At 43.1% G+C, this 25,204-nt stretch overlaps 2 protein-coding genes across 5 annotated transcripts in view; one reads left to right on the top strand and one right to left on the bottom strand.

Annotated features, from left to right (window-relative positions):
* The window catches only part of COLEC10 (collectin subfamily member 10), a 432,391-nt gene extending 419,887 nt beyond the window's left edge, over positions 1 to 12,504 (bottom strand). Inside the window, exon 1 of one of the 2 annotated variants that reach the window (XM_070221752.1) lies at positions 12,230 to 12,504. The gene's annotated coding sequence lies outside the window, so the exon portion shown is untranslated. Of the gene's footprint in view, positions 1 to 11,633; positions 11,872 to 12,229 lie in introns of those variants that run through there. The other variant, XM_070221751.1, reaches the window with a different exon arrangement.
* The window catches only part of SAMD12 (sterile alpha motif domain containing 12), a 383,753-nt gene continuing 370,350 nt past the window's right edge, over positions 11,802 to 25,204 (top strand). For 2 of the 3 annotated variants that reach the window (XR_011421372.1, XM_023648892.2), the window contains exon 1: positions 11,915 to 12,083. Coding sequence is in view for 2 of the 3 variants with exons in the window: in XM_023648892.2 (XP_023504660.1) it covers positions 12,071 to 12,083 (13 nt within the window). In the remaining variant the exon portion in view is untranslated. Of the gene's footprint in view, positions 12,084 to 25,204 lie in introns of all 3 variants that reach the window. The other variant, XM_070221753.1, reaches the window with a different exon arrangement.

The raw sequence follows: 25,204 nt of genomic DNA, 5'->3' as shown, positions 1-25,204 counted from the left end.
CTGCCACCCTCACATACTTTCAGGTGCATCTCCCAAGAATATTCCCTAATAAACCTTCTGCACACAATTCACAATTCTCCGTCTCAGAGTCTATTTCCAGGGAATCCAATCTAAAACCGTCCCCACCACACAACATAGTACCTGGCACATAGTCGGTGCTAAAAATGTACTTGACATACAAACAAAAAAGTAGATAAATGCCTCTAAAGACAACTCTCAGAGGAGAAAACTTGTATTATTCATGTTTCCCTTTGTAGGGCCTGACTACTTTCTTGCTTGAATGGTCCCTCAAATGTTCTCTTTATACGACTAAGGGAGCAGTCTTCAGGAGGCATATGGCTCCTTTCTTTATCCATCAAGTCTAAAGTGATACAGGCTAAAAACATCGAAGGAAAGTAATATTACTCTTCATAACAATGAAATTTACTACTTTTAAAGGAAGAAAAAGTTATACTGCAAATTACAAAATAGTTAGGAAATACTTTGCTTTTCACTAGGGTTTAGAGGGACCGTGCTCTCCCTGAGAATTAAAATAACTTTAGGGTGAGCTATGTGCTGTTCTAACAGATCTGATAGGGTTTTTTTTTTTAAGGTGTATCTTTAGGGAAACCTCCAAAGAGATCTGCCTTGGAGGATACAAGCACACCTCAATGACGCTGTAAGACTTGGAGCACTGGATCCCTGCCCCATACCATTCTGTAGCTCTTTGGGTTATCAGAAGAAAATCACTGATTGTCCAAATAAAAATCATGGATGCTATCCTGGACTCAATGACTTGGACTTAGGGGTGTGTCTTAATAAGGGGAATCACAATGGGTCCTGGAAGTATCCAATGGGTAGGAGTTGTGGTGTTCCAGAACATGAATGGAATCTCAATGGAGAAGTCTAGAAGCTAAGGCTCTCTTGGACAGAGGGGCAAAACCAGGAACAGGAAAATCAGATTAGAAACTGTAGATGTGCTCAGAAACAATCCATCTAGTGAAGGGTTGGCTTAGTCAACACACACACACACTCACACACTTTTGAACCTTGAGGAAGTTAGATTTAGTACTTGGCTTTCAAATTTTCTTCTTTTTAAAATAGACTTTATTTTTTAGAGCAGTTTCAGACTCTAAAAATTCCCAGCCAAAATTTCACAATGTAAAGCATAGGAATTCCTTAAGCTTTAGCAAAATTGAGCAGAAGGCACAGAGAATTCTCATATACTCCCTGCTCCCACACACCCATAGCATCCCCCATTATCAACGTCCCCCACCAGAGCAGTGCATTTGCTATAAGTGATAAACTATATTGACACATCATTATCACTCAAAGTCCATAGTTTACATTAGAGTTCACTCTTGGTGTTGTATATTCTACGGGTTTGGACAAATGTATAATGACGTGTATCCACCATTATAGTATCATACAGAGTAGTCTGTCTACCCCCAAAATCTGCTGTGGGCCAATTCCCTTTTAACATTACACAGTCCTTCAGAAAAAAAAAGTTACATATACATATACCTGCACACACATATCTTGATGTTCTAAGTCACACATATCTTGGTGACTCTGGGGAGGCTGAGGGTTGGGCAGTGAAAGAGAAATACAGCAACAGTCTGTTGAGGAATGGCTTTCTGGACTTTCACCTGTTGAGGTACAGTACAGTGAGTAGGGGCTCATCAACAAGTGGGAAGTGTCAGGGAACAGGCACAGTGATAAGAACAGGTTTCAAGTAGACAACCGAAGAGAATTTCATGACACGACACCTGTGCTTGTCCACAATAAGCCCAAGAGAGCAAACCTCTTGGGTTACTTTCTCTCTACCTCAGGAAGATTCACATTGCACATTAGCATATCAAAGTCTCCTGGAAATTCTAGTAGTTGAGAAAATTTAACTTATTTTAAGACTGTATTCTCCAAAAACTATTGATATGTACTAATATTTGTGGTAACCTGTATGAAGACTACTACAGAGCCTCCACAGAAGGGTTTTATTTTAACAATAGGTTGTCATAACCAATGAGGACATTCTTGGAGATTTCTGTAGTCATTGGACACAAGATAATTTGGAAGTAAGAATGACTGGAGAGGTGACTCTTGTTAAGGGACTGCTACAGTATTTCAGTTCCAGTCCTCATCAAGTGTAGAATGAAGATGGTGGCTAAGGGATGAGAAAAGGAGTCAAGAAAATAACTGTTGAGAACAAATTGACCAGACTTGTCACTAATTTCTATAAGTATGAGGAAGCAGGAAGAAGGAAAACTCACATCATCATAAAACTTTAGAGCAGAAAGTAACCTTTAAGATCATCTAGTTCAGTAGTTTTCAAACTTATATTTAGCCTTAGGACCTTCAAACATCAAAGTTTCAAGGAGAAACCTAAAGTGCAGAACAAAAGAAAGTAGAAGGCTATGGGAGTGTTTTATCCAATAGTAGAGAAAGGGAGAGTGTAGGAGAGGAATTCCTATGCTTCACATTGTGAAATTTTGGCTGAGAATTTTTGGGGTATACTAGGTCTGAGAGATATGCCTCAAGATACAGACTTCACAATTTAAGTATCATTTTCTTCCACTCTCAAATATTCCAGGACAAATAAGTTTCAAAGGAGGGAATATATCACATGAATTATTTTAGAGGCCTTGATGTGTGGGAAGACCCATAGTGTGCAGGTCAAAAGCTCTGTCCTAGTTGACTATTTGAGACCAAGTCCTGGCTCTATCATGCTCTTCCACAGGTTAACATCCAGCAAATTGCCTAACTTCTTTGTGCAGACCTCAGTTTTCCCATTTGTAAAATTGGGATAATGGAGCAGTATCTATTCCCAGGGTTATTGTGAAAAGGAAATGAGCTTTCCATCAAAAACGCTTAGCACAACACCTTAACACAAGGTAAGCAACAAATTTAGCTTATTATTTAATAAACGTTAGCTCATTATTTATGATGGTTGGTATGCACCAAGCACTGTGCTAAGTACTGGAGCAATGGAGTAAAACAAGATATTACTTAAGCCTTCAAATAATAGTTGCATTTATTTACTGAACACTTATTTTTTTCCAAGGATTTTACTTACGCTACCTCTTATCATGATTTAAAATATGTCCACAAATTCTTATACACTCCCTTCAAAAATCAGAGTCTTATTCCCCTCCCCTTGACTATAGGGTAGACTAAGTGGCCTGCTTCTAGCAAGTAGAATAGGCAGAAGTGGGGATGTATGATTCTTGAGACAAGGTCACAAAAGGCATTGTGCCTTCCTCCTTGCTCTCTTGGATCACTCTCTCTGGGGGAAGCCAGCTGTAGCTTTGCGAGGACAAGCCAGCAGTCCCATGAAGAGGTCCACGTTGCAAGGCACTGAGGCTTCCTGCCAATAGCCAACACTCACTTGCCAACTGTGTGAGTGAGCCACCATAGGAGTGGATCCTCCAGCCCCAGGCAAGCCTTCAGATGACTGCAGCCCTGGCCGACATCATGACTGCATCCTCGTGGGAGACTCTGAGCCAAAACCACTCAGCTAAGCTGCTCTCAGATTCTCTAAACCACAGAAATTGCATGAGATGGTAAATGTTTACTATTTTAAAACACTAAGTATTGTGGGTTAATTTATTAGATAGGTAGATAACTTATCCTCAAAAAGCCCTTGAGAGGGATATTTTGTTATCCATTTTATAAATAAGAAAACCAAGGCCAGACTTGTTACTTTGTTTCAGTTCACTCAAGTGATAGTGGTGAGAGGCAGACTTCAGACTCAGATCTCTTATGTTTCCAGGGTCCAGGGTATGTTTACTCCATCACTGTGCCACCAAAGGCAGAGTCAACAATATCTACAGCACACATAAGGCAGCACCATAAGGAACTAGGGCCTTGGGAGGGCTTTGTGATTGGGTTTGTTTTCTTTCCTGAGATCAGCCCAGGAGAAGAGAATGAAGGATACCCAAGGGTTGACAGAAGAGTTGTATGAGGAAGACAGAGATCATCTTAAAAAAACATACACTGCATCACTTAAGACATCTAACAGGTACTACCCCACTAGGATTTACAACTGTGGGGCAAAAATGAACAGATAATTTCCCCACTCCCATAAAATTCACATTTCCAGCTTTTAGGATCACTGAATAAAACTATGCCTCAAAGAAATAAATTTCAAATGCCAAATTCCTCTCTAACAGTTACCAGAGGCTGCAAAAAGGCAAGTAGAAGGCAAAACCTGGGGTTGCACTATGCTAATGCTCACCTTATCTCACAAGGCACATCTTGGGTGTGCTGCATTCTTTGTCTCCCAGGTGCAATCTAAATCATCTCCTATGTCCCATTATTCTTTAACTTCTTTGAGTTTGGCAGACATTAGGATTGAGCCCTAGATCACGCCTTCAGGTTTATGAGGACAGTAATCTGTCATCGGCACCTGCAGTGCCTTTTATCCAGCTCCAACTGCATGAATTCCCCCAACTCTTACTTTCTGACAACTGAGGGACATTTCTCGTCTTTAACAATGAGGGCTCAACCCCATTCTTTCCTTTTGCAACAACATAATATGCTGTTTTTTCTACCCCTGGAAAAAATAAGAAAGCATACAGCTTCCTAAAAAAAGAAAAGGCTGCAGAGGTGGTATCCACATTTCTGTTACAAGGAGGGGGCTCCTTTAGATCCACAGCTGATATCAGTGTATCCAGCTCCATGTTTTGACTTTGGTCTGCCATTCTCTAAAATTGCATATGGTGGAAACACAATACGTGAAAAATTAGAAAGGTGGCATAGTATAGTGGTTAAGCACATGGCCTACAAAGCCAGAATGCCTGGGCGTTTTCAAGGCACTTAGAAGAATTTCTGGCAAATCATAAGCACTCCATTAGTGTTTGATTCATATACGTAGGTTAAATCTATTGAAAAAACCTCCCATTTCTTTAGAGAACTACCTCTACTCCAAAATGGAGCTTTAATTTTTTTATTTAATCCTTACAAAACCAAATAGTATATTAAGGTATTAAAGTCCAGAACTGTCTATCTATCCCCCCATTCAGAACTAGGAATTTCATTATTTTAAAGAAAGAATGTTTCGAATATACAGATATTTGCATAAAGACTTTCCTTATAGTCTTTTCTATATGTTCTCTGATTTGGGAGTGCTAGGGAATTATTCTACCGGATTGTAATTATAAAACTACTCCTATATTTCAAAGGCAATATAAGACACTTTCAAGGACAAAGTTGACCATTCCTGATTTTTACTCTACACTTTTACTTGAAAATCTAACCCCATCTAAGCCTGACTTCCTTTTGTCAAATTTAGTTGTGCATTATACACGATTTCACTAGTAAATTAACTTCCTATGCCCCATGCCTGAAACACTGTATTCAGCTGTGGCATGTTTTCTTTCTTAGTTCTGCACATATAGCCATGGGTTGTCCCACAGTCATTCTTTTCCAGAACTGGGTGAAGACAGAACTGTGGAGTCAGCAATAGGCCTTTGGTATTAATCATTTCCACAAATGTACTGAACACAGTGCAAAGCACCTTGCCTACATTTTCTCACTTTCTTCCCAGTGTAGCTCATGCCAGACTTAGGTGTCAGCCTTTATGACCCCTCCCCTTTTTCTCACACCTACAGAAAATGAAAACTCACGAGCTCTATCAACTCCACTGATCCATGAGGCAAGTAGAACCTGAATTCCTTAGAACTATATTCTTATTACTCAGTGAGTTGGTTAAACCCACTCTGGATTAGGTGAAGTCATACTGGATTGGGATGGGCCCTAAATCCAATGACTGGTGTCCTCTTAAGGAGGAGAGATTTAGAGACAGAGACATACTCATGAGGAAGAAGACCATGTGATGACAGAGGCAGAGACTGGAGTGATGTAGCTACAAGCCAAGGAACCCCAAAGATTGCCAGCAAATACTAGAAACTAGGAAGAGGCAAGAGAGGATTCTTTCTCTAGGGAATTCAGAGGAAGTATGGCCCTGCCAACAACTTCATTTCAGTCTTCTAGTCTCCAGGCCTTTGCAAGAATACATTTTGTTGTTTTAAACCACCCAGCTTGCAGTACTTTGTTATGGCAGCCATGGGAAACTAACACACAGTCATAGTAGAGATTGAATAATTCGCTCCATTCCTCATCCTTTGCTGCAATCACATCTTGCCATGGCTTCTTCATGGGCAGAGTATCTTTCCTTATGCCTTGACCTGGAGGTTGGCCATGCGACTTGCTTTGAGGAATGGCATAGAGGATGAAGTGAAAGTGCCCTAGTGCTGAGCCAGGCCTGAAAAGTCTTTCATGCTCCCTGTTGCCCCCTTGCTCTTCTGCCACTACTAGGAGAATGGCTTCCCCAGGCGGCTGCTGCCCCTTCAGCCTGTGGCAGAGCTACCCCAGCCTACTCACAAACCTGCTGGGAGGAGCAGAACTGCCCCAGCCTCTTCGACCTAAAGCTAAGCCACCAAACCAAGCTGAGCCTAGAGCAACCAAAATCTGCCCACCCACTCCGCTCCTGGCAAAAAATGCCTTGGCTTGGATCTGGTTTCTAGACAGTTTGGCCATGGCATGACCTGGGCAAACCTTTAAGCTTTTCTGCCTTTGCTGTGAAATGAAGGAGCTTAGATTAACTTGTCTCTAAGTGATTTTTGATTGATTAAAATGTCTACTTCTAAGAGTAGGGGACATTAAAACAAACAAAAACAAAATATTAACTTGTAATTTCATTGGGAAAAATAAAGACAATTACAATTAGTAGTCTATTCATGCACTCCAGTCAGTCATTATTTACAAACACGTAATACATGTATTAAGTATTATGTGCTAGACACAGTGCTAGTGGCTGGAACACCAAAGGTGAGCAAGACCAGAGTTCATCCTGCTCCCCTTGGAACCAGCGGGGGCACTGGCACTATCTAAATGAAACCCTGGTCAGACTCTTCCAGCACGGGAGCAGAGGGAATGGAAGAGAAGCCCTCATTCAAGACGTATGTCACAAGAAGATGGGACAATATAGTGACAGGTTAATAGAGCATGCAACAGAGAGGAATGTCGAACAGGTCTCCTCTTTACTTCCTATCCAGGCATTTTGGTCTCTATCCCTTTAAGGAGCATGCTCAATAGAAACTACAGATTAGAATCTTCTGAAGTACTCAAAAAAAGAAAAAGATGCTGGAGGTGGGACTCCTACCTCCAGAGATTCTGATTCACTTTGTCAGCATTGGTACTATTAATATTATCATTATTTTTTTTAACTGTCTCCACCCACAAAAATAAGGCCAAGATAACTGTCTGCTTTGTACAAGATGTGCCCTGTATTAATTTCTATTGCCACATAACAAAACAAACAAATGAAAACATAAACAAATTTAGCACCTTAAAACAATATTCATTTATTAGCTCACAGTTCTGTAGCTCAGAGGTCTGAGTGGGCTCCCCTGGCTTCTCTACTCAGGTTTTACAAGATGTAATTCAAGGTGTCAGCTGGGTTGGACTCTTATCTGAAGTCTCTGGGAGAGAATCTATAGCCAGCCTCATTCAGGTTGTTGGCAGAATCCAGTTCCTTAGAGCTCTAGGACCCAGGGCCCTGTTTCCTTGCTGGCTGTTTGCCAGGAGCTGCCTGCATCCCTCCTCACGTGGCCCTCCCTATCTCCAAAAGAGCAATCCGTGCATTGAATCTTTTTCATGCCTGGAATCCCTCTGAGTTCCTCTTCCACCATCCTCTTTCTCTACCAGCTGGAGAAAGTTCTCTTTCCTAGCTGACTAGATTCAGCTCACCTGAACAATTTTCCTTTTTTAAGGTCAACTGTGCCTAACATAACATAATCACAGGAGGTATGTCTGATCACATTCACAGATTCAGGGGATTATGGTACGGAATCTTGAGGGGCGTTTCTAGAAATTCAGCCTACCATATATCAGAAGCATCTAGACAAGTGCCTGGCACATAGAAGGTCCTCAAAACATACTTGATAAATGGAATGGAACTGTCACTTTTTGTGGCAAAGAAAGAGAAAGAGAAGGCATAGATAATCAAAGAGTGGTTGATAATGGGTCAGTTATCTTATTTAATTGAATCTAAGCATATATTCCTTTTTACACTTTTTGTTGGAGTATCTCCCACACACACACAAACACACACTTCCACAAATCATACACACACAAGCTCCATAAATTTTCACAAACAGTACACAAATGTATAAACAGCATGCAAATCACGAATCAGAATATCTCCAGCACCCAAGAAGCCTTCATGGGGCTTCCTTCCAGTAACTAATTACTCCCTCCCTTTAACCCCACACACACTAGGCGGAACCACTCTCCTGATTTCCAATGCCATATTTCACTTTTGACTGTTTTTTTTAACTTTATCTAAATGGAATCACACAATATGTACGTCTTTTCATCTGGCTTTTTTTGTTCAAGATTCTGCTTGTGGTAGGCAGCCTCTAAGATGGCCCCCAGTGATCCGACCTCCTGGTATGCATGGCATCCCCTTGAGTAACTTGCATCTAACATTGAGACATGAATAGAATATGGCAACATGAGGGGCTGGCACTTCCATGATTAGGTAACAAAAGGTTGTGACTTCCATCTTGCTAGCAGGTTCTATTGCCTTCTTGGCTTGCATGCTTTGATGAAGCAGGCTGCCATGTTGGACAGGCCCTTGTGGCAAAGTACTGAGGATGGCCTCTGGCCAACAGCCAGCAAAGAACTGAGGCCCTCTGTCCAACAGCCTGAGAGAAACTGAATTCTGCCAACATCTATGTGAGCTGGGAAGCTGATCCCTCCCTGGTTGAGCCTTTGGATGACTTCAGCCCAGCCAACACCTTGATTTCAGCCTCTAAAAGATCCTGAGGCAGAGGTCCCAGCTAAGCTGTGCCCAAATTTCTGTCCTACAGAAACTGAGATGACAAAAGGGTGTTATTTTAAGCCACTAAATTTTGGGGTGATCAGTTACCAGCAACAGATAAATAATGCATATAGTTCATCCATGTGGTTGTATGCAGTTGTAATTCATTCATTCTCATTACTTTATAGTAGGGTTTGAAAAAGCTTTTTTCTATAAAGAGCCAGAGAGAAAATATTGTAGGTTTTGCAGGCCAAAAAACAAAATTGAGGATATTATGTAGGTACTTCTACATAATTTTCATGTGTTACAAAATATTATTCTTCTTTTGATTTTTTTTCCCCAACTATTTTAAAATGTAAAAACCATTCTTAACTCCTGAGCCACACAAAGATAGGCAGGGGGCCACATGTGGCCCATGGGCCATAGATTGCTGACCTCTGCTATATAGAATGGTTTGCTTATACCACAGTTCATTTGACTAATCTATTGTTGAGGAACATTTGGGTTGTTTGCAGTTTGAAGGTATTACAAATACTGCAGCCAGGAGCATTCCTGTATATGTCTTTTGGATAAGATGTGTATGCATATCTGTTTGTTATACATGCAGGAGTGAAACTCCTGGGTCACCGGATAAGCATATATTCAGCTAAATATGCCAAGTTGTTTTCCAAAGTGGTTTATTAATTTTCACAACACCAGCAGTATATATGAGTCCCTACTTTCCCACAATCTTGCCAAGAATTGGTATTTTCTTTTTCTTTTGGCCATTCTAGTGGGAACTGTTTTCAAAGCTTCCCAGGTGATTCTAATATTCAGCCAGAATTGAAAATTCCTGCTTAACTACTGCTTCTCTATTAGGATGAACCACATGAAATTGCTCTGTTTATAGGCTAAAAAAAGGTTAAATGTTGGCTATTTTATATGGTTAAACTAATATTTCATTCACATCTTATTTATATTTATACTAAAAATGAACTCCAACTGCAATGCACATCAGTTGGGGAAGATCTTAAAGTCTTGCTCTGAAATTAAGTTTTTTAAATTAAAAATGGAGTTCATGGTCTGGCCCCGTGGTGCAGCGGTTAAGTTTGCACACTCCACTTTGGTGGACCAGGGTTTACCGGTTGGCGTCCCGCAAGCAGACCTATGCACCACTTATCAAGCCAAGCTGTGACAGGCGTCCCACATATAAAACATGGAGGAAGATGGGTACAGATGTTAGCTCAGGGCTAATCTTCCTCAGCAAAAAGAGAAGAATTGGCAGCAGATCTTCCTCAAAAAAAAAAAGGATTTCAGTGACTCTTACATTTTAATGTCACCGGGATCCTTAAAAGCTTGAAAATACACCAATAGTTTTCACCTTGGCTGCAGATTAGAATCACTTGCGGGTTTTTTTTTTAAGACTTAAGTGCCCCTACTCAAACTCTCAGAAATTCTGATTCTGTGAGACTAGGATGGGATTAGGAACGTGTGTTTGTAAAAGGCTGATGCACAGACAAGGTTGAGAACCACTGATATCATCTCCCCCGGCTTTCTTTTCCATTCACTCAATCTAAGGAAAGACAGTGCTTTGTGATTCTATATGCTTGAAGTGGGAAGGAAGCACCTGCATTTAAGTTCCTTCCAGATTTTGGAATGCTCGGTTGCATATTAGGTTGGAAAAATTCTTTTACCCATGGCAATGGTGTCTCACTGAACATGTCTTTCTCTACTAGACCACAGATAGATGCCTTGGCTTTGATTGGTACACAGCTCAAAGGACTCAGAGTTCAAGTATCCCCAAAGGCATTTAATGGCTACTCACAGGTATTTCTAAAAGTACACAGACTCAGCCATATTACCCAATAGGAGGGTAAGCATGTACTTAGTGGCCAGAAAAGTAAGTGTGCACGTACACACTCAGAAACAAAGCTGTTTTGTAAAACAAAAAAAATTTAAGACCAAGAAAGAAAATCTAAGTAGTTATGATGGGAAGAATCACATCTTTATATTTCCTTAGATCTCCTTTACAGAATAGTTTTAAAAAATTTATTTATAGGGGAGGGAGCAGAAAAGCTGGGGGCTGGGTGGAAGTGGCACCATATGCATTTCCAAGCTCAAGGCCTTCAAAAGTCTAAACGCAGTCCTGAGTCAGATTTGTTCCCAAGGCCATTCCCTTATCTCTACCAGCCCTAATTGCATCTGTATTTCCACACGCAGGGAAAAAAAAGTTCGGGTACGTCATTTTCATCAGTACCGGCTCTGTATTTCTATTGCCCTCCACGTGACTCCCTTTTTCCCGTCAGCTTATAGCACCCTCCAGCACCTGGAGCCAGGACACAGGTTCAAAAGTTGAAAGAACACTAATTCTTAGGCGCTGTTAATTATTAGGTCCTATCACAGACCGCCAACGGGTTTCCAGGCCAGGCAAGCCGAAAGCCTCCTACCTTGGAAGCCAGACAAGCTTCCATCACCTGACATCCTCAGGTAGAATCCTGAATCCTAGATTTTGTTCCTAATAACCCCTTGGGGATGATGCTTGTTCGGGATTTTTAAGCCACCCCCAACCACTATGCTAAGTGTTTAGCCACCCGAACCGCCTGGAGGATCAGAAGACAGCTGGAGCAGCTGGCGGGATTCTCCTAAACCCCACACATCCCAGGGCGCAGAGGAACAAGTTTCAACCGCACCCTGTGCAGCGGCTCTCTGGCCCAGCGGAGAACCACAGCCGGCCGGCGGCTCTGCTCTCCTCACTAAATGGGTGGCCAAGCAGGCCAGCGAAAAACCCAGAAGATCACACCACAAACCCGGCCGCCTCCTGCCTCCCACACGACCCCTGCCAGGTGCTCACCCTCTTCTAATTGACGGGGAAGATCTCAATCACGGGTCTCTACTCTTAGCGCCGAACGAAACCCAGAGCACGGCATCTTGGGAAAGGTAGTCCCCGCCACCTCCCGGGGTGCCCGGATCCGCTCATGAGAGCCCCCCGGGAGGGATTGCTCTACCTGGGCCAGCTGAAGCCGGAGCTGCTGTCTTAGGGAGGAAGGAGGGCCGCGCCCCGCGGACGACTCGGGGTGCTCTCCCGGGTCAAAGCGAAGGGAGGGAACTACATTTCCCAGGCCGCCTTGCGCCGAGCCGGCAGCCGGTAGCCTCGTTTTGCGTGACCGCGGCAGGTTGGTCCTGATGAGCGCAGAATATTTAGGAGAAAGCGCGAGGAGGGGGGAGCGCGGTACAGGAGGAGTACCTCGGCCAAGAAAATTATGCATGCGTTAGGGAAGCTCTGAGAGAATGGCTGTGGAAGGTAAGGGACGCTTGGGCATTTTAAGCTCCCTCTTAACCCGCGCACCCCGATACACACATCCCTGATGAACCTCAGGGAACGTGGGGAGGAGAGGAAATCGGGTGGTGGCGAGCGGGCCCTTTCCTCCTACACCTCTTGGCACTCACCTGAGCCACCGAAGGCCAGTAGGCGCCGTATTCAGTTGCTTTGGAAAGACATGTAGGTGCGCAGGACTTTAGGGTTGGAGACGAAGAGTGTCCCTAATGCTAAACGATGTGCTGGAAATGGGGGGAAAGCCGGAGAGATCAGCCTGAGGTCTCAGCCCCGAGGTGCCCTTTTCGCTTCCCCCTCCCACCGGGGCCGGCTGGGCAGCCACGGCGCTGGGGATCCTCGCTTTGCCCCCTGCACGTGGGAGAGGACCCCCGCCAGGTGCGTCATCGGCAAGCATGGACTGCGATTGGGTCGAGGGCCCTCGTCGTGTGCACCCAGCAGGGGTGGCAGCAGATGTACCCAGAGGGTGGAGGTGTCCCTACACCTGTCCCCGTTTATACAGCCCTCCCGGTGTTAGCAAAGTTTACAGAAACGAAATGCAATCAGCCCAGGGAAAAAAAGGACAACTAATCTCTTGGATTTGGGAGAATCCTTTTCTTAGAAGAACACCTTCCTCTTTCCTAGTATAATTTTGGCCTTTGGCTTTGCAGTTTTGGCTCTAGGATCCTGCCTCCTTTGAACTTCCTGGTTGAAAGCAGAGACGGGCCATTTGTGAGGAATCTGAGTTTGCTTTTCAAGTTCTCTTAGCTTGGAACACCTTTTTTTTTTTTTTGCTGAGGGTAGCTTCTCGGGAAGAAAATAAGTGGACTAGACGTATTTGTGATGTCAAATTAGAAGTCAGCCGGTGCTCGAATGACGAAATGATCGCGGCACTAAAGGGGAACCTGCGTTCACCTACAGAATTATAGTTCCTGAGTGTGGTTCAGGTCAGAGGGGAACGGGGGTAGGAAAAAGAGGGCAAGCCTGCCAGCTGCATGAGGCTCCTTGCCAAAGGGAAATGAGCCTGTTCCTTGTAGGCTGGAGGCAAGGAGCCACAAGGGCTTGCTTGCTTCTCTCTCCCCTCCCTGTCCTGGGTGAGAGAAACTCTTGCTCTCTCTCTAACTGCTTAACCTGAAGTAGCAACAACCCAGTCACATGCTTAGGACCCATTAACTCAGCAAACTATTGCCTTTGGGCTCGCTCAGGTTCAAAGATCTTCAGCTGGCCACATCTTTCTATCTGTATTTAATCTATTTATTTATTTATATATATTTGGCTTTTCAATTATATATATATATATATATATATCTCATATATATGGCTTTGAAAAACCAAATAACCAAAGACTTTTCTAAGTTTTCTGTGCAAACGTAGTAATAGGGTGAGAAGCCATCTTTTTGCATTGTTTATAGTTGATAAGTGAGACAAGATGAAAAAAATAACCAAGGTAAAGTTCATCCTGAGCTTGAGGTCAAGGAGAAGTTGACCCCCTGGCAGCCTTCTACCTCACCCCTCAGATGACACTGATTATCATCTCTCCTCTTCCCTACTCTTCTGTGTCCCCAAGTGAGGGGCACTCCCATTGGTTGCCAGTCCACAATGTACTTGAAAACAATTTCCTGCTCACTGAAAGAAGTATAGAATTAGTCACGTTTCTTGTCTGATGGGTTATTATACCAGTGCAGCCAGACCTTACCAAAACAAGGGTTTTGGACGGAAGCACGCATGGACTGGGGAGAACTTATTTCATTTTCTAGTGACTTATTGGTTCATGTTCCTTGTCTAGTAAACAGGAGATCCTGAGCTTGAATCACAGTGAGGTCTCAACTCGAAGAATGCAGGGAGTATTTTAAACTTAGGAATCATATTTGCCCCCAATCTCTGGTCTTTGTACCCAGTCTCTGGTCTTTGCAATGGCAGTTTTCTTGGCCTGAATGGAGTCCTTCCTGGCTATTCTCACTTGGTCTTTCCAGGCTCAGAGAAGACAATCTCTGGTCTTTGTACCCAGTCCCTGGTCTTTGCAATGGCAGTTTTCTTGGCCTGAATGGAGTCCTTCCTGGCTATTCTCACTTGGTCTTTCCAGGCTCAGAGAAGACAATCTCTGGTCTTTGTACCCAGTCCCTGGTCTTTGCAATGGCAGTTTTCTTGGCCTGAATGGAGTCCTTCCTGGCTATTCTCACTTGGTCTTTCCAGGCTCAGAGAAGACTTCACTTCTCTGGGAACTTGTCGCAGTCCTCCTTTCCCTCTGCCTTCCCAGGGCCCTGCCGCGGTCTGTGGGAGAGCACTAACTTTCCTGAGCACCTGGGCTTCCATCTCTCCTACCACATACCATCCCTAATCTGTCTCTCACTAGACTATAAGACTATAGCCCTTTGAGAGGGAGGACCATGTACTCTTTGACATTATTTTCTCAGCCAATAGCACAGTACCTGACCCATATAGGTACTCAATAAATGCTCATAGAATGAGTGGGAAATAAATTCATGGAGCTTTCATAATTGACTCCATGAGGATGTGTGGGGCTTTCTTAGGAGCCCAAATGTGATAAAATAAGGGATTTTTGAGAAATTTGAAGTAGGGGAGACTTAAAGAAAGTGATCCTCTCTTCAGTCTTTTGTCCTGATGCTCAAAGATTCTTCTAGAGCAGTGAGTCTCAACTGAGGGGGACATTGTCCCTCTAGGGTCTGTTTGAGATCTGTAGGAATTGCTGCTGGGGGCTGATATTGGTATTTTGTGCACTTGGGGCAAGGGATACTGAACATCCTGCAGTGTGTGGCCATTGCATACAAGTTCCCAACCCAAGCCCAAGTAACGACCAGTTTCCCTCAGCTCAGTGGGAAGCACTGATTCAGAGAATAAGGAATTTTGCCAGTGGAACAGGAATAGGAAATATAATACATGTTATTTAACATCTGAGATTTAGTTTCCACATCTGGAAAAAATGGGCACACTACCATTTATGTCCCAGGAAGGTTATGAAGATTAAATAAAAGAAAGGACTTATCGAAGAGTGCCTGAAGCATGGATCCTAAGAAAATGTTATTTTACTCCTCCTATCCTTGGGCACATATTTTGTATCCTGGATTTTCACTTCTTCATGCCAGTCTGTCTAATTAGTAATAAATCAGAAGGTTTTTACGACGTGTAAACTGTTTTCTTAAGTAAGCTTGAACTTGTAAAAGTGTCAAGAGCAAGTAGGGAGCTCATTCATTTTGCTGAACCTTTAGCCTTGAGTTTAAGATGAAAAAGAGGTGGTGTTTTTTATTGTTTTATGGCTACCCTGGGTCATGTTTCCTTCTCTGTGTTTAATTACAACATCCAGTTTCTATTTCCTAGCCTGGTTGTGCCCCATGCCTTGCGTTTATGGGCAGCTGGTCAGCTTAGAGTTGTACTTTCCAGACATGGAACACATTATGATCTGCATTCAGATTGGGATTATATTGGCATCTATTGTCTTTCTGAAAAACAATTGCATTGTAATACATTATTCCAGATAGCCTGAGAACTAGGACCGCTAGAGAGGAGGTAGCATGCAGAAACCACAGAGTAATCCATTCTCCATGGATATGCTGTGTAGACAGTTGTGTCCATTGAGATAACATTTCTAACAGAAATGGGTTGCAGTATTCTACAGGGAGAGGAAAAAAGTGGATTCATCAGGGACAGTGTTATATTCATCTGTTTATTCTAAGATTGGTTTCTGGCACTTGGAGGAGCACAGTAATTGTTTCATGAATGAGCTATAAATGCCCCAAAGAAAGAGAAGGGTTTTCCTACTCCTTGTATACAATTCTTTTCCTTGCTTCAGCCTCAGAGCTATATAAGAAAAGTGGGATGGGTGAACATTGTACATAGTGTTTTTATTCCAGATCTGATAGAGTAGCCCCTTTTACATGCAGAAAAGTGATTTCCAATATTCTGCACCCCGTACCTCCAAAGATTTCAAATGGAAGATGCTGTGCTGTAAATGACGTGTTTGTTAGGGAATTTGAGTTTCCCATCCTCAGTGAACAAGTTGACTTATCAAATGGCCTCTGATAAGTCACTCAATGCTCAGGTTCTGTGGGTTATTTTCCTGCAAAAGAGTGAAAAAACTGCCCATCGCCAAAATATTGTAAGGATAAGTAATAATAACAGCGGCTAGGAAAAAGGGCAAACGAGATAGTCAAATGCTTGTAGCAAAGAGTAGTCATAAATGATGACTCTGCACTCTTCACATTCAGGACTAAGGCACGGTGAGTCACAATGGGAGATAACAACGTCTTCTTTATACCGAGGCAACTTGGGTTATCTCATCTGCCTTAGAGTTAGATGATAAAGTAGACTTGCTAATACTGTGCCTCAGTGGTGAGCTCACCCCTCATAGGAGTGCCTGCCTCTGTAAAGCTGACAGACTGGAGAGCAGAGAGGAGTATGGGCTTCTCCAGCAGGCGGGTGGGACCCAAAGGGAGGGAGGAGGGGAGGCCCGAGCTGCCTATGCTTTGTTCCCTTTCACAGACTTGCATGTCAATTGTTGTCTTCTCCTCTCTTGAGGAGAGCCCATGAGAGAGTGGAGAGAGACCAGAAGTGCCATTCTCATGGATTCCCCCTCGTATGACACATGGAGCAAGGAGGACGGTGGATCTCTTGCTGCTAACTTATGTCCACTTCTCTATTTTTCCAACTATATTTCCTTGTTGAGAACACCATTTATGTGCACTTCTCCTTGGTGGTGCTTTCTGAGGGGAGGCACTGTGTCCTCTGCCTGGTGCCTGGTAGACCCTGCATGAAGCTTGTTGAACGAACAAGTGAGTGAATGGAAGACCGATGAAGGATTATGAGTGCTTCTGATTTCCACAGGAACCCCCATACACCCACAAGTAGCACTCCCAACTGTGTTCAACTACAGAGTAGATGTAAAAGCAGTGGGACTGTGGACAGGTTTCCCTAACAGGTACTTATCTGTGCAGCATCACAGTGTTGTTGTTCAAATAACTGCTGCCTGATTCTCCTCCATTTCACTGATCGCCAAGGGTCTTTTTTTCCTTTTTCTGATTTTTATTTTGATCTCCACCCCATGAGATCTGATTTTCCTGCACCAGCAGCTTCTATTAATCACTCTGTTTTAGGACATGAGAGTCATGAATAGAAGCCCATCGTTGAAAATTCCTGTCCAGTGACTGTGAGCAAGAAGCGGGGCCTCAAACCCTCCTAAACTTGCTGTGGCAGTGGTTCCTGCCACTCCCATCTTTTCCTCCTCGGGACCTCTCGGCCAGTTCAGACAGGGCTTCCGTCTAATCCCGCTATTGAGTTGCCTGGCCCAGCCCTTACTAATTCCTTTCAGCCCACCCTTTCTTTCTCATTTTGTCTCAAAGCACAGGCTGGTGCTAATAAGAGGAGATTGTCTAGAACCTTTGCTGGTATAGCTGAGTTCTGAAAAGCTGAGTCACAGAAAATGCTGTGGTGACACGTTACAGGAGGGGCAGCCAGGGATCTGAAGCTGTGCCTGAACTCTGGGGAGTGACTGTCAGGTGTTGTGTACTTGATTAGGAGAAAGAGGGGAAATTGCAAACTCCTTCATGAGCATTCAGGCAGGCTTTGCATTTTCTGTTGACAAGCAGTAGAGTACTGACTGTGTACAAGCAACGCTACTAGATTTGGTGGGGAGCCTAATAAAAAGGGACTTTAGGCCACTGTGCCCTACCCGCCTCCACTTTGGTGACAGAGTCAGAGAAGCAGATTAGGCTGAGTGATATAAGTGCTAAATAAAAATACAAGCAGCATAATGTGGGAGGTCTGAGAACAAGGGGAGCATTTAGTTCTGAGCTGGATGGGGATGGCCTCACCAAGGGAGTAACATTTGAGTGAACTTTTGAGTAGGATATTGATGGGTGGAGAATGGGGGGAAGGGCATAAAACAGAGTGGTATATGTAGAATATGTGCTACCTGATGGAGTTTTCCCCCCAAGTCCTGGTGGTGTGGTTGTTTAGCCCTTTATGGGCAGGAAAGTGAATGCGGATGCTCCTAAGTCGTGTTTGATACGTTCCTTTTCCTACAGGCTCTATTTGCATGGCCAACCCTTCAGCACTCCCCACAGCCCAGTTGGATCTTGCCTATGGTCCTTTTGGAACCACAGGAGCAAGCAAGGAGAGCTGCTCTCCTGTAAATCAAGCTGATTCCTCCCCGATTTTCTGAAGTGGAATGGAGCAGCACTGCCAGCTCCGAGCTGGCTCATGAGAGCAAAGTTGGCTATATTTAGTCTGATTTTTCTAAAGTGTGGGTGCAAGAAGCTGCTTGTACGGCTCGCCTCCCCCAGTGAAGAGCATGAAGGGGTGGCAGCTGTCGGGTGACGGGTGGCCGCCTCACTGTCTTTACAGCCTTTTTCCAAGGGCATTGGGGCTGGGAGGAGCCACCTGGCAAGTTGAGTTTCTTTGCTCCTCGGCTGCCCTTCCTGCTGTAGAAGGTGTTTGGTGATATTCTGTCCAGCAAATCCCAAGTCTTCTGTGATTTGACAGATGTTTGTGGACCTCAGAGCTACAGCTGACCTGAAGAGCTGGAGCACAGAATGGGCTCAGGCCTGCTCCTGTCTCACTGTGGGGGCTGTAGTACTCGCAGTGCTGTCTTTAAATGTAGAAGCTCTATAGCCAGACTGGGTGTGAACCCCAGCTCAGCCCAGGACCTGCCGTGTGGGCTTGGGCAATTCACTGAACAGCTCTGAGGCTCCTTTGCTCATCTATCAAATGGGGATATTAATTGTAATGACCTCATAGGCATGTTGAGAGGGTTAAATTAGTATCAATAAAGCTCTTAGGACCCATTCGGGTAGTTGCTCAATAAACACTTAGCAAATGTTAGACAAGGTGATGGCTGATGGCTATGATGCTGTCTCTCCTTGTCTCCCTACCACAGTTAAGAAAGCATCTAAGCCATTTTTATGACTCCGTGGTAATATAGTGTCTGATAGAATAGTAGGAGCTCAATGAAGGAATGTAGGTTCTCAGAGTTGGGATAAGACTAACAAAAGGTAATTGGTAAAATATAAGGCATCCTCACTTTTAAATGTATTATTTGATTTATTCATTATCTGATTCCCTGTGGTTATGAGGCCAACAGAGGGACATAAAAGTTGTCATGAGTATATTCACTAAGGACTCATCACTTAAATAATTTTTCCCTACTAAAAATTTACTTGCCACTGAACACACACAATTTTTTGGACTGGGTTCTCTCTGATGGTCTGATAATCACTCAAGCAAACGATATATATATAAATTGATTGCAAAGAGAAGTTTCAGATCTTGCAATAGAAAATTCCATGGATTCTATGAAAGTGACATTGGAAAACTGATGGAATCATACAACCATGGCTCAATTAAGATCTGGCTGAGTTATACCAGTAACCGTTAAAGAGGAGAAAATCGACCTAAAATGCTGACTTGATAGGCATCAAAGAAAAATATTGGGACCATCTAAGGATTAAGAGAAGTCTTTGAAAAGTGATGCCCTGAGATATTTTGGGGGAAAAAATGATCTCCTTTATAAATGGGCTATGAAAAGTCAAACGTGAAATGAAAACTATTTTGTCTTGCTGCCGTAAATCTTGTTGCAGAGTTATATAACAAAAAGTGGATTTTTTTTTGCTTCCAAGAATTTACACGTATTTACGATTGTAATCTAAATTTGGTTAAATAGGAGATAAACTTCTCAGTTCCTCTTTTCAAGATAAAGTATCATTCAAATCATTTCACTATTCATTTTGAAACTTGAGTCCCTATTTCAGGTCTTCTCTCTCTCTGTTCTATATTAGTATTTTAAAAATTTAAAATATGGGTTATTTAGGTATAATTTATATACAGTAAAGTACTTGCATCTTTTGTGGTTCTTGGAGTTTTGACAAATGTATACAATGTATTCAGTCTTTTAGCCACCACCACAATCAAGTTCAATTCCTACACCCCAAAAAGTTTCCTTGTGCCCTTTGTATATCCTTCACCCCACCCACAGTCCCTGACAACCACTGCTCTGAATTCTGTTCCTATACTTTTGCCTTTTCCAGAATGTTATATAAATGATATCATACACTGTGTTGCCATTTGAATCTGGCTTCTTTCACTTAATGTAATGCATTTGAGATTCATCCATGTTGTTGCATGGATCAATAGTTCAGTCCTTTTAACTGCTGAATAGTATTCCATTGAATGGATATTCCACGGTTTATGCACTTACCAATTAAAGTACACTTAGATTGTCTCCAGTTCTTGCTAATGATGAATCAACCGCTATAAACAGTAGCATACAGGTTTTTTTGTAACATAAGTTTATTCCTCTTATATGAATGGCTAGGAGTGGGATTTTTGAGTCATATAGTAAGTGTGTTTTAACTTTATAAGAAACTACCAAACTGTTTTCTAGAGTTACTGTGCCTCATACATATTTTCCTCAATTTGGATTTTGTTTCTCTGGATTACTCATCTGCTGATAACAAGGACCTCACAAGAATAAGAGAATTCTAGTAGTGAGGACTATGCAAGCAGTTTGATGGCATTAGAAGGAAACAGCTTTCCAGAAGTGGCTTCCTTGAGCTGCATCATAGAAGAGCATGCAGTACAGCTATAGCAAATAGGCACCCTGGTTTCCAGGTTAGTCCAGAGTTCAAGCAAGGGGATAGCCCGGAAATGCTGCTGGTTTTGCATCCGAAAGAAAACTATTAAATTCCCTTTTATACTAAGAAGTAACAAAAGAATTTGTCATCAAGTTCTAGATGATGTTGTTGTTGTTGTGGAAAAGCAGTCGGATAAGGAAAGCAGCCTAGATGAGGGAGAGCTTACCTTTGGAGAAAATTAGGAAGGGCGTGACGCTGGGAAAGGAAAGATTGTGTTTGAGAGGCCACAGAAGGTGAATTTAACTAGAGTCGGGGAGAAACTTACCTCTCCCTGAAAGGAGCTGGCCTTGCCTGCCAAGGAGAGTTATGGACTCCATTTTGTGAAGCCTAAGAAAAGGTTAGTTGACTGTTTCTAGTGTGATTTAGATTTTGAGGATGACAGGGGCCAGGCTTGTGTTGCAGCCCTGTGCATTTCTGATTTAGAATTGGGTCTTTCATCAGCTGTCCCTTTATACAGTGGGAGCAGTGCCTGGTTCACCTGCAAAGACCACATTTTACTCAGCCACAAATTGGGGATAGGGGCTGACAGCAGAATTGCTTCCAAAGGCAGGAGCGTCTTGGAGGTATAATTTGGATGTGAACACACTAGGATTTCCAGGATTTCCCACTGGTCTGTAAGACCATAGGATGGAATATTTGTATTTAGGATTTAGGATTGCTACAGAACTCCTAGATACATAGTTACCTTAACTCTGGTATTTGAGGTATTTGAGGTTGTAAAATGTCAATTCAAGGTTTGTTGTCTTTTTTTTTTTGGAGAATGTGCCTTTGCATTACATGGAGGTGAAAATATGATGTTAACCAGGCTTCAGTAGATGTACTTTGCACTTGATTTTGTCTGGAGTTTTATTGTCCCCTTGATGAGCAGGGGTTTATAGGTGGAGGAGAGAGCAATCAGTGGCCAAGAAATGGGGGCGGGACATCCCACCCCTGGCCTTGGCTGGGTCACCACCCTCTTTTATTCTCCTATCTCTGAGAGCAGCACCAGATATAGTGCTTTCTGATACCCCTTGCTTTCTGTTTCTTTTCTGCTTTCTGAGAAAACTTAGCTTTTGCACATTGTGGTTGTTTAATGTATATTTCTACCTGGATAAACTGTAGGATTGACATTTGGTATTAAAGGCATCTGGGAACCTTATGTGGGTATAGCATTTACTTTAGCTTAGAAGTGGAATATTCTTCTTTTCACATTCACAAATACTTATTGAGCACCTAATATGTGCCGGGTGCTGGTGGGGTTTGATTTATAGTCCTATAATGTGGTGGGTAAGCTTGGGAAAGCAGGTGTGCTGGGGAGTGAGGTTAGGTTACACAATCTGCTTAGGTTGTGTTTCCTTAACGATGAGATTCTCCCGGGGCGCTTGATAACATCCACACTCCTACTCCCCTCCCTTGGGTGGTATGTTTTGGTAAATCAGAAATGAGACCCTGAATGGAACATGTGCCCTGAGTCATTCTTAAAAAACGTATTTGGGAGACACTGACATAGTGTCAGGGTTCTTAAGCTAAGATCACAAGAGGGGACTGAAGGTTTCATAGGATCCTTGATCCCCTTCCAGCTGTGTGCACAATTTGTACAGGGACATTATGTGTATTTTTCATGGGGAAAGGGACTGGGGCTTTCATTCTGTTCTCGCAGGGGCTGAGGATGAATCAGTTTTATGAGAACATGCACTTGACTTTTTATTCTCTGATAGATCTCCAGTGCCTACAACCGTGTCTGGCACACAGAAGGCACACAACTATTTGTTGAGTAAGCAGGAAAATTAATGTTATTTTGTGCTTACTCTCAGCCAGGCTTTTGATGTCCACTCTTTAAACATGAGTTTTCATAATGCAGTGGGATAGGTTGTTTTCCCATCCAATAGTGGAGAGACTTTACATCCAGAGATGGTAAGTACTTTCTCCAAGGCCACACAGCTAATTGGTGGCAGAACTGGGCTTTGTTGCCAAATTTGCCGTATTTCAGAGTCCTTGCATTTTCATTGTCCTGTGTTGCTTTCTGGTTTTGTTCAAATTTGGCAGTTTGATTCTGGTTTACTAGGTATCTTTTGGAAACATTGGTAATTTAAGAAAAAAAACATAATAAAATATAACTTCTTTGGGTTCTACAACAGGGAAAATTCTTCAGGTTTTTTGTATCAAATCTCTAACAAGATGTTTCTGTTGATATTGACTCTGTACAATTTTGTTTCTTTCTTTGTAAGGAGCCCCAGATCTTTGGGGTTTTGTTGTTGCTTCCCCATGTTGCCTTCCAAATTCACTTGGATGCCCAGCACAATTAGTGTGCATTTCTGTTTTATTTGGATAATAAGTATTCATTATTATCACAGTGCGATAAGCCCCCACTGTGAATGGCACTGGCCGTAAAAGGATCTAAGGCTATGCACCTTCCCTACGTGGGGCTTACAGTGGAGTCAGGGCTCAGGCAGGGTGTGTGGGCAGGGTAGGCCGTGTAGGGCTCTGGTCTCGGTCGGGGGAGCTCCCATGCCCATCGTAATGGCCCTCCCACTGCCCTGGACTCCCTGTGAGAAGTCCTTGTAGGTATTTCTTTTTAAAAAGAGTGGACTAACTGCTATGGAAAGTTTGGTCACAGCCTGGAGAGTGAAAAAACAAGGCAGCTGAAGTAATGTAGTAATAAGATAAGGCGGGGGAAAGGAACGGAGAGGAGCAGATGTGAGAAACTTCATAGGAAAGAAAAGGTAGAGTTTGGAATTGTTTAGTTATAGGATGTGGCAGATGCGTAATTGCTGCCACCTCTTCAGGAGCTCTCCACTGCCCACCAAATCAAGTGCAGACCCCTCAGCAGTCAGGGCCCCTCAGAGAATTTCACCGCATTCCTGCTCCAGGCTGATTTCCCACCCCTTTCCCTTAGGAATCTTTCCTGATCTTCAAGGAGCGTGGCTGTTCACTGGCTCACAGTGCACCTTGAATACCTCCTGTCTTTGTGATATTCTTCCCACCTTGAAGGTCTTTCTTTCTTTTGTTCACATGTTGTACTTCTCACATCCTTCTCCGAACATGTCTAAGGCAAGAGAATAGGTGGGTGAGAGAGGAGGTCTTGTGTGAGAAGAGCGTGACTGCCAGACTGCTGCAGTGTTTAAGGGGTGGAGACAGGAGGAAGCAGCCAGTGGTGGTAGGGGACCATTTCAGAGTGGAGTCTGTCGGCACCACCTGATGCGCAGCCAGCCAGTGAGGGTGTATTAGGAAGTGCCCATGGGTTCGGCATGTAGTAAGGGGCATTCTGATGAATTGGGGAGGAAAATCCATTTTTTAATAGTTCAAGGATTAAATGGATGTTGAGGAAGCTACCCTTGATGCAAATGTCTAGTAACGGAAAGAAGGAAATGTATCAAAGTGGAAGAAGGGAGAAATAGTTACAGCAAGAGAGAGATCAAGGTCAAAGCAGTTGTAACCTTGGTGAGGAGTTGAAAGTACTAAGATGAAGGACCTTACCTAGATGGGAAACAAGTGCAAAGGAGCAGGAGCCATTGGGAATTTAGATGTATTATCTCTTGGAGAAGGTACTGTTCTTTCTGGAAGGCGTGGGTGGTGTGTGGTGCAGAGAAGGATTGTTGTAACTGCAAAATAAATACATAATTATTAAAAATTAATACCTGTACTATATAATAGGCACTGTTCTAACTGCCTATCATATATTAACTCATTAGTCTTCACATCAACCCTATCTATAAACAATGGAAGAGGCACAGAGAGGTTAAGTAACTTGCCCATAGTTACTCAGCTAGTAAGTGGTAGAGCTGAAATTTGCTAAAAAAAAAAACAAAAGATGTTCATCCAGTTTCCTAGTTAGGATACTTTGGGGACTACTGGATTAGGACAATATCCTCTTCAGAATTTTCTGTAAAAATGAGACTATTAAAGGATGACCTATAAGAATAAGTCGGCCATTGGGAATTTCTTGTGAGTTAGTTTATTTTGTAATAACTAACTCCAGGTAGGTCAGGGATGAAATAGGAGGAATTCTAATTCTCATGTGTTGGGGGAGGGTATAATTTTCGGAACATGAGCCATTTTCTGGAGAGGTCAGTCCTTCGTGGGTGCTTGCCTGTGGAGCAGGGGTTGGGTGCATAGGTCAGCTGGTACCAGCAGGTACCACGAGGGCATTTTGATCCTACAGCCTCCCTTTGGGTTTTCAGGAAAATGACAGCATATACGGGTAACGTCAGAAAGGAAAGGTGAGGAAGATGCTGAAATAAACTTGGCCAACTTCACAATTTTGCCAAGACGAACATGATCTCCATTTCCTTCTGCTGTCTCCTGCCCCCCTCCTGCTTTTAAAGGCCTTAAAATTCAGGTTTCCAGGGTGCTGAGGCCATTGTCCCTGATTCTAATGGTAAGGGAGAGTGATTTTCCCTGGCTGATGCTCACTCTATTGCTTGCTAAGTGCCACTGTACAACTCCATGAAGCGCCAGCCTGCCTCTGACCTGCTTTGCCTGGCCAGGGTT

The sequence above is a fragment of the Equus caballus genome, chromosome 9 (assembly GCF_041296265.1).
Source record: "Equus caballus isolate H_3958 breed thoroughbred chromosome 9, TB-T2T, whole genome shotgun sequence".
NCBI classification, from domain to species: domain Eukaryota; kingdom Metazoa; phylum Chordata; class Mammalia; order Perissodactyla; family Equidae; genus Equus; species Equus caballus.
This window is presented reverse-complemented; position numbering and strand designations above follow the sequence as displayed.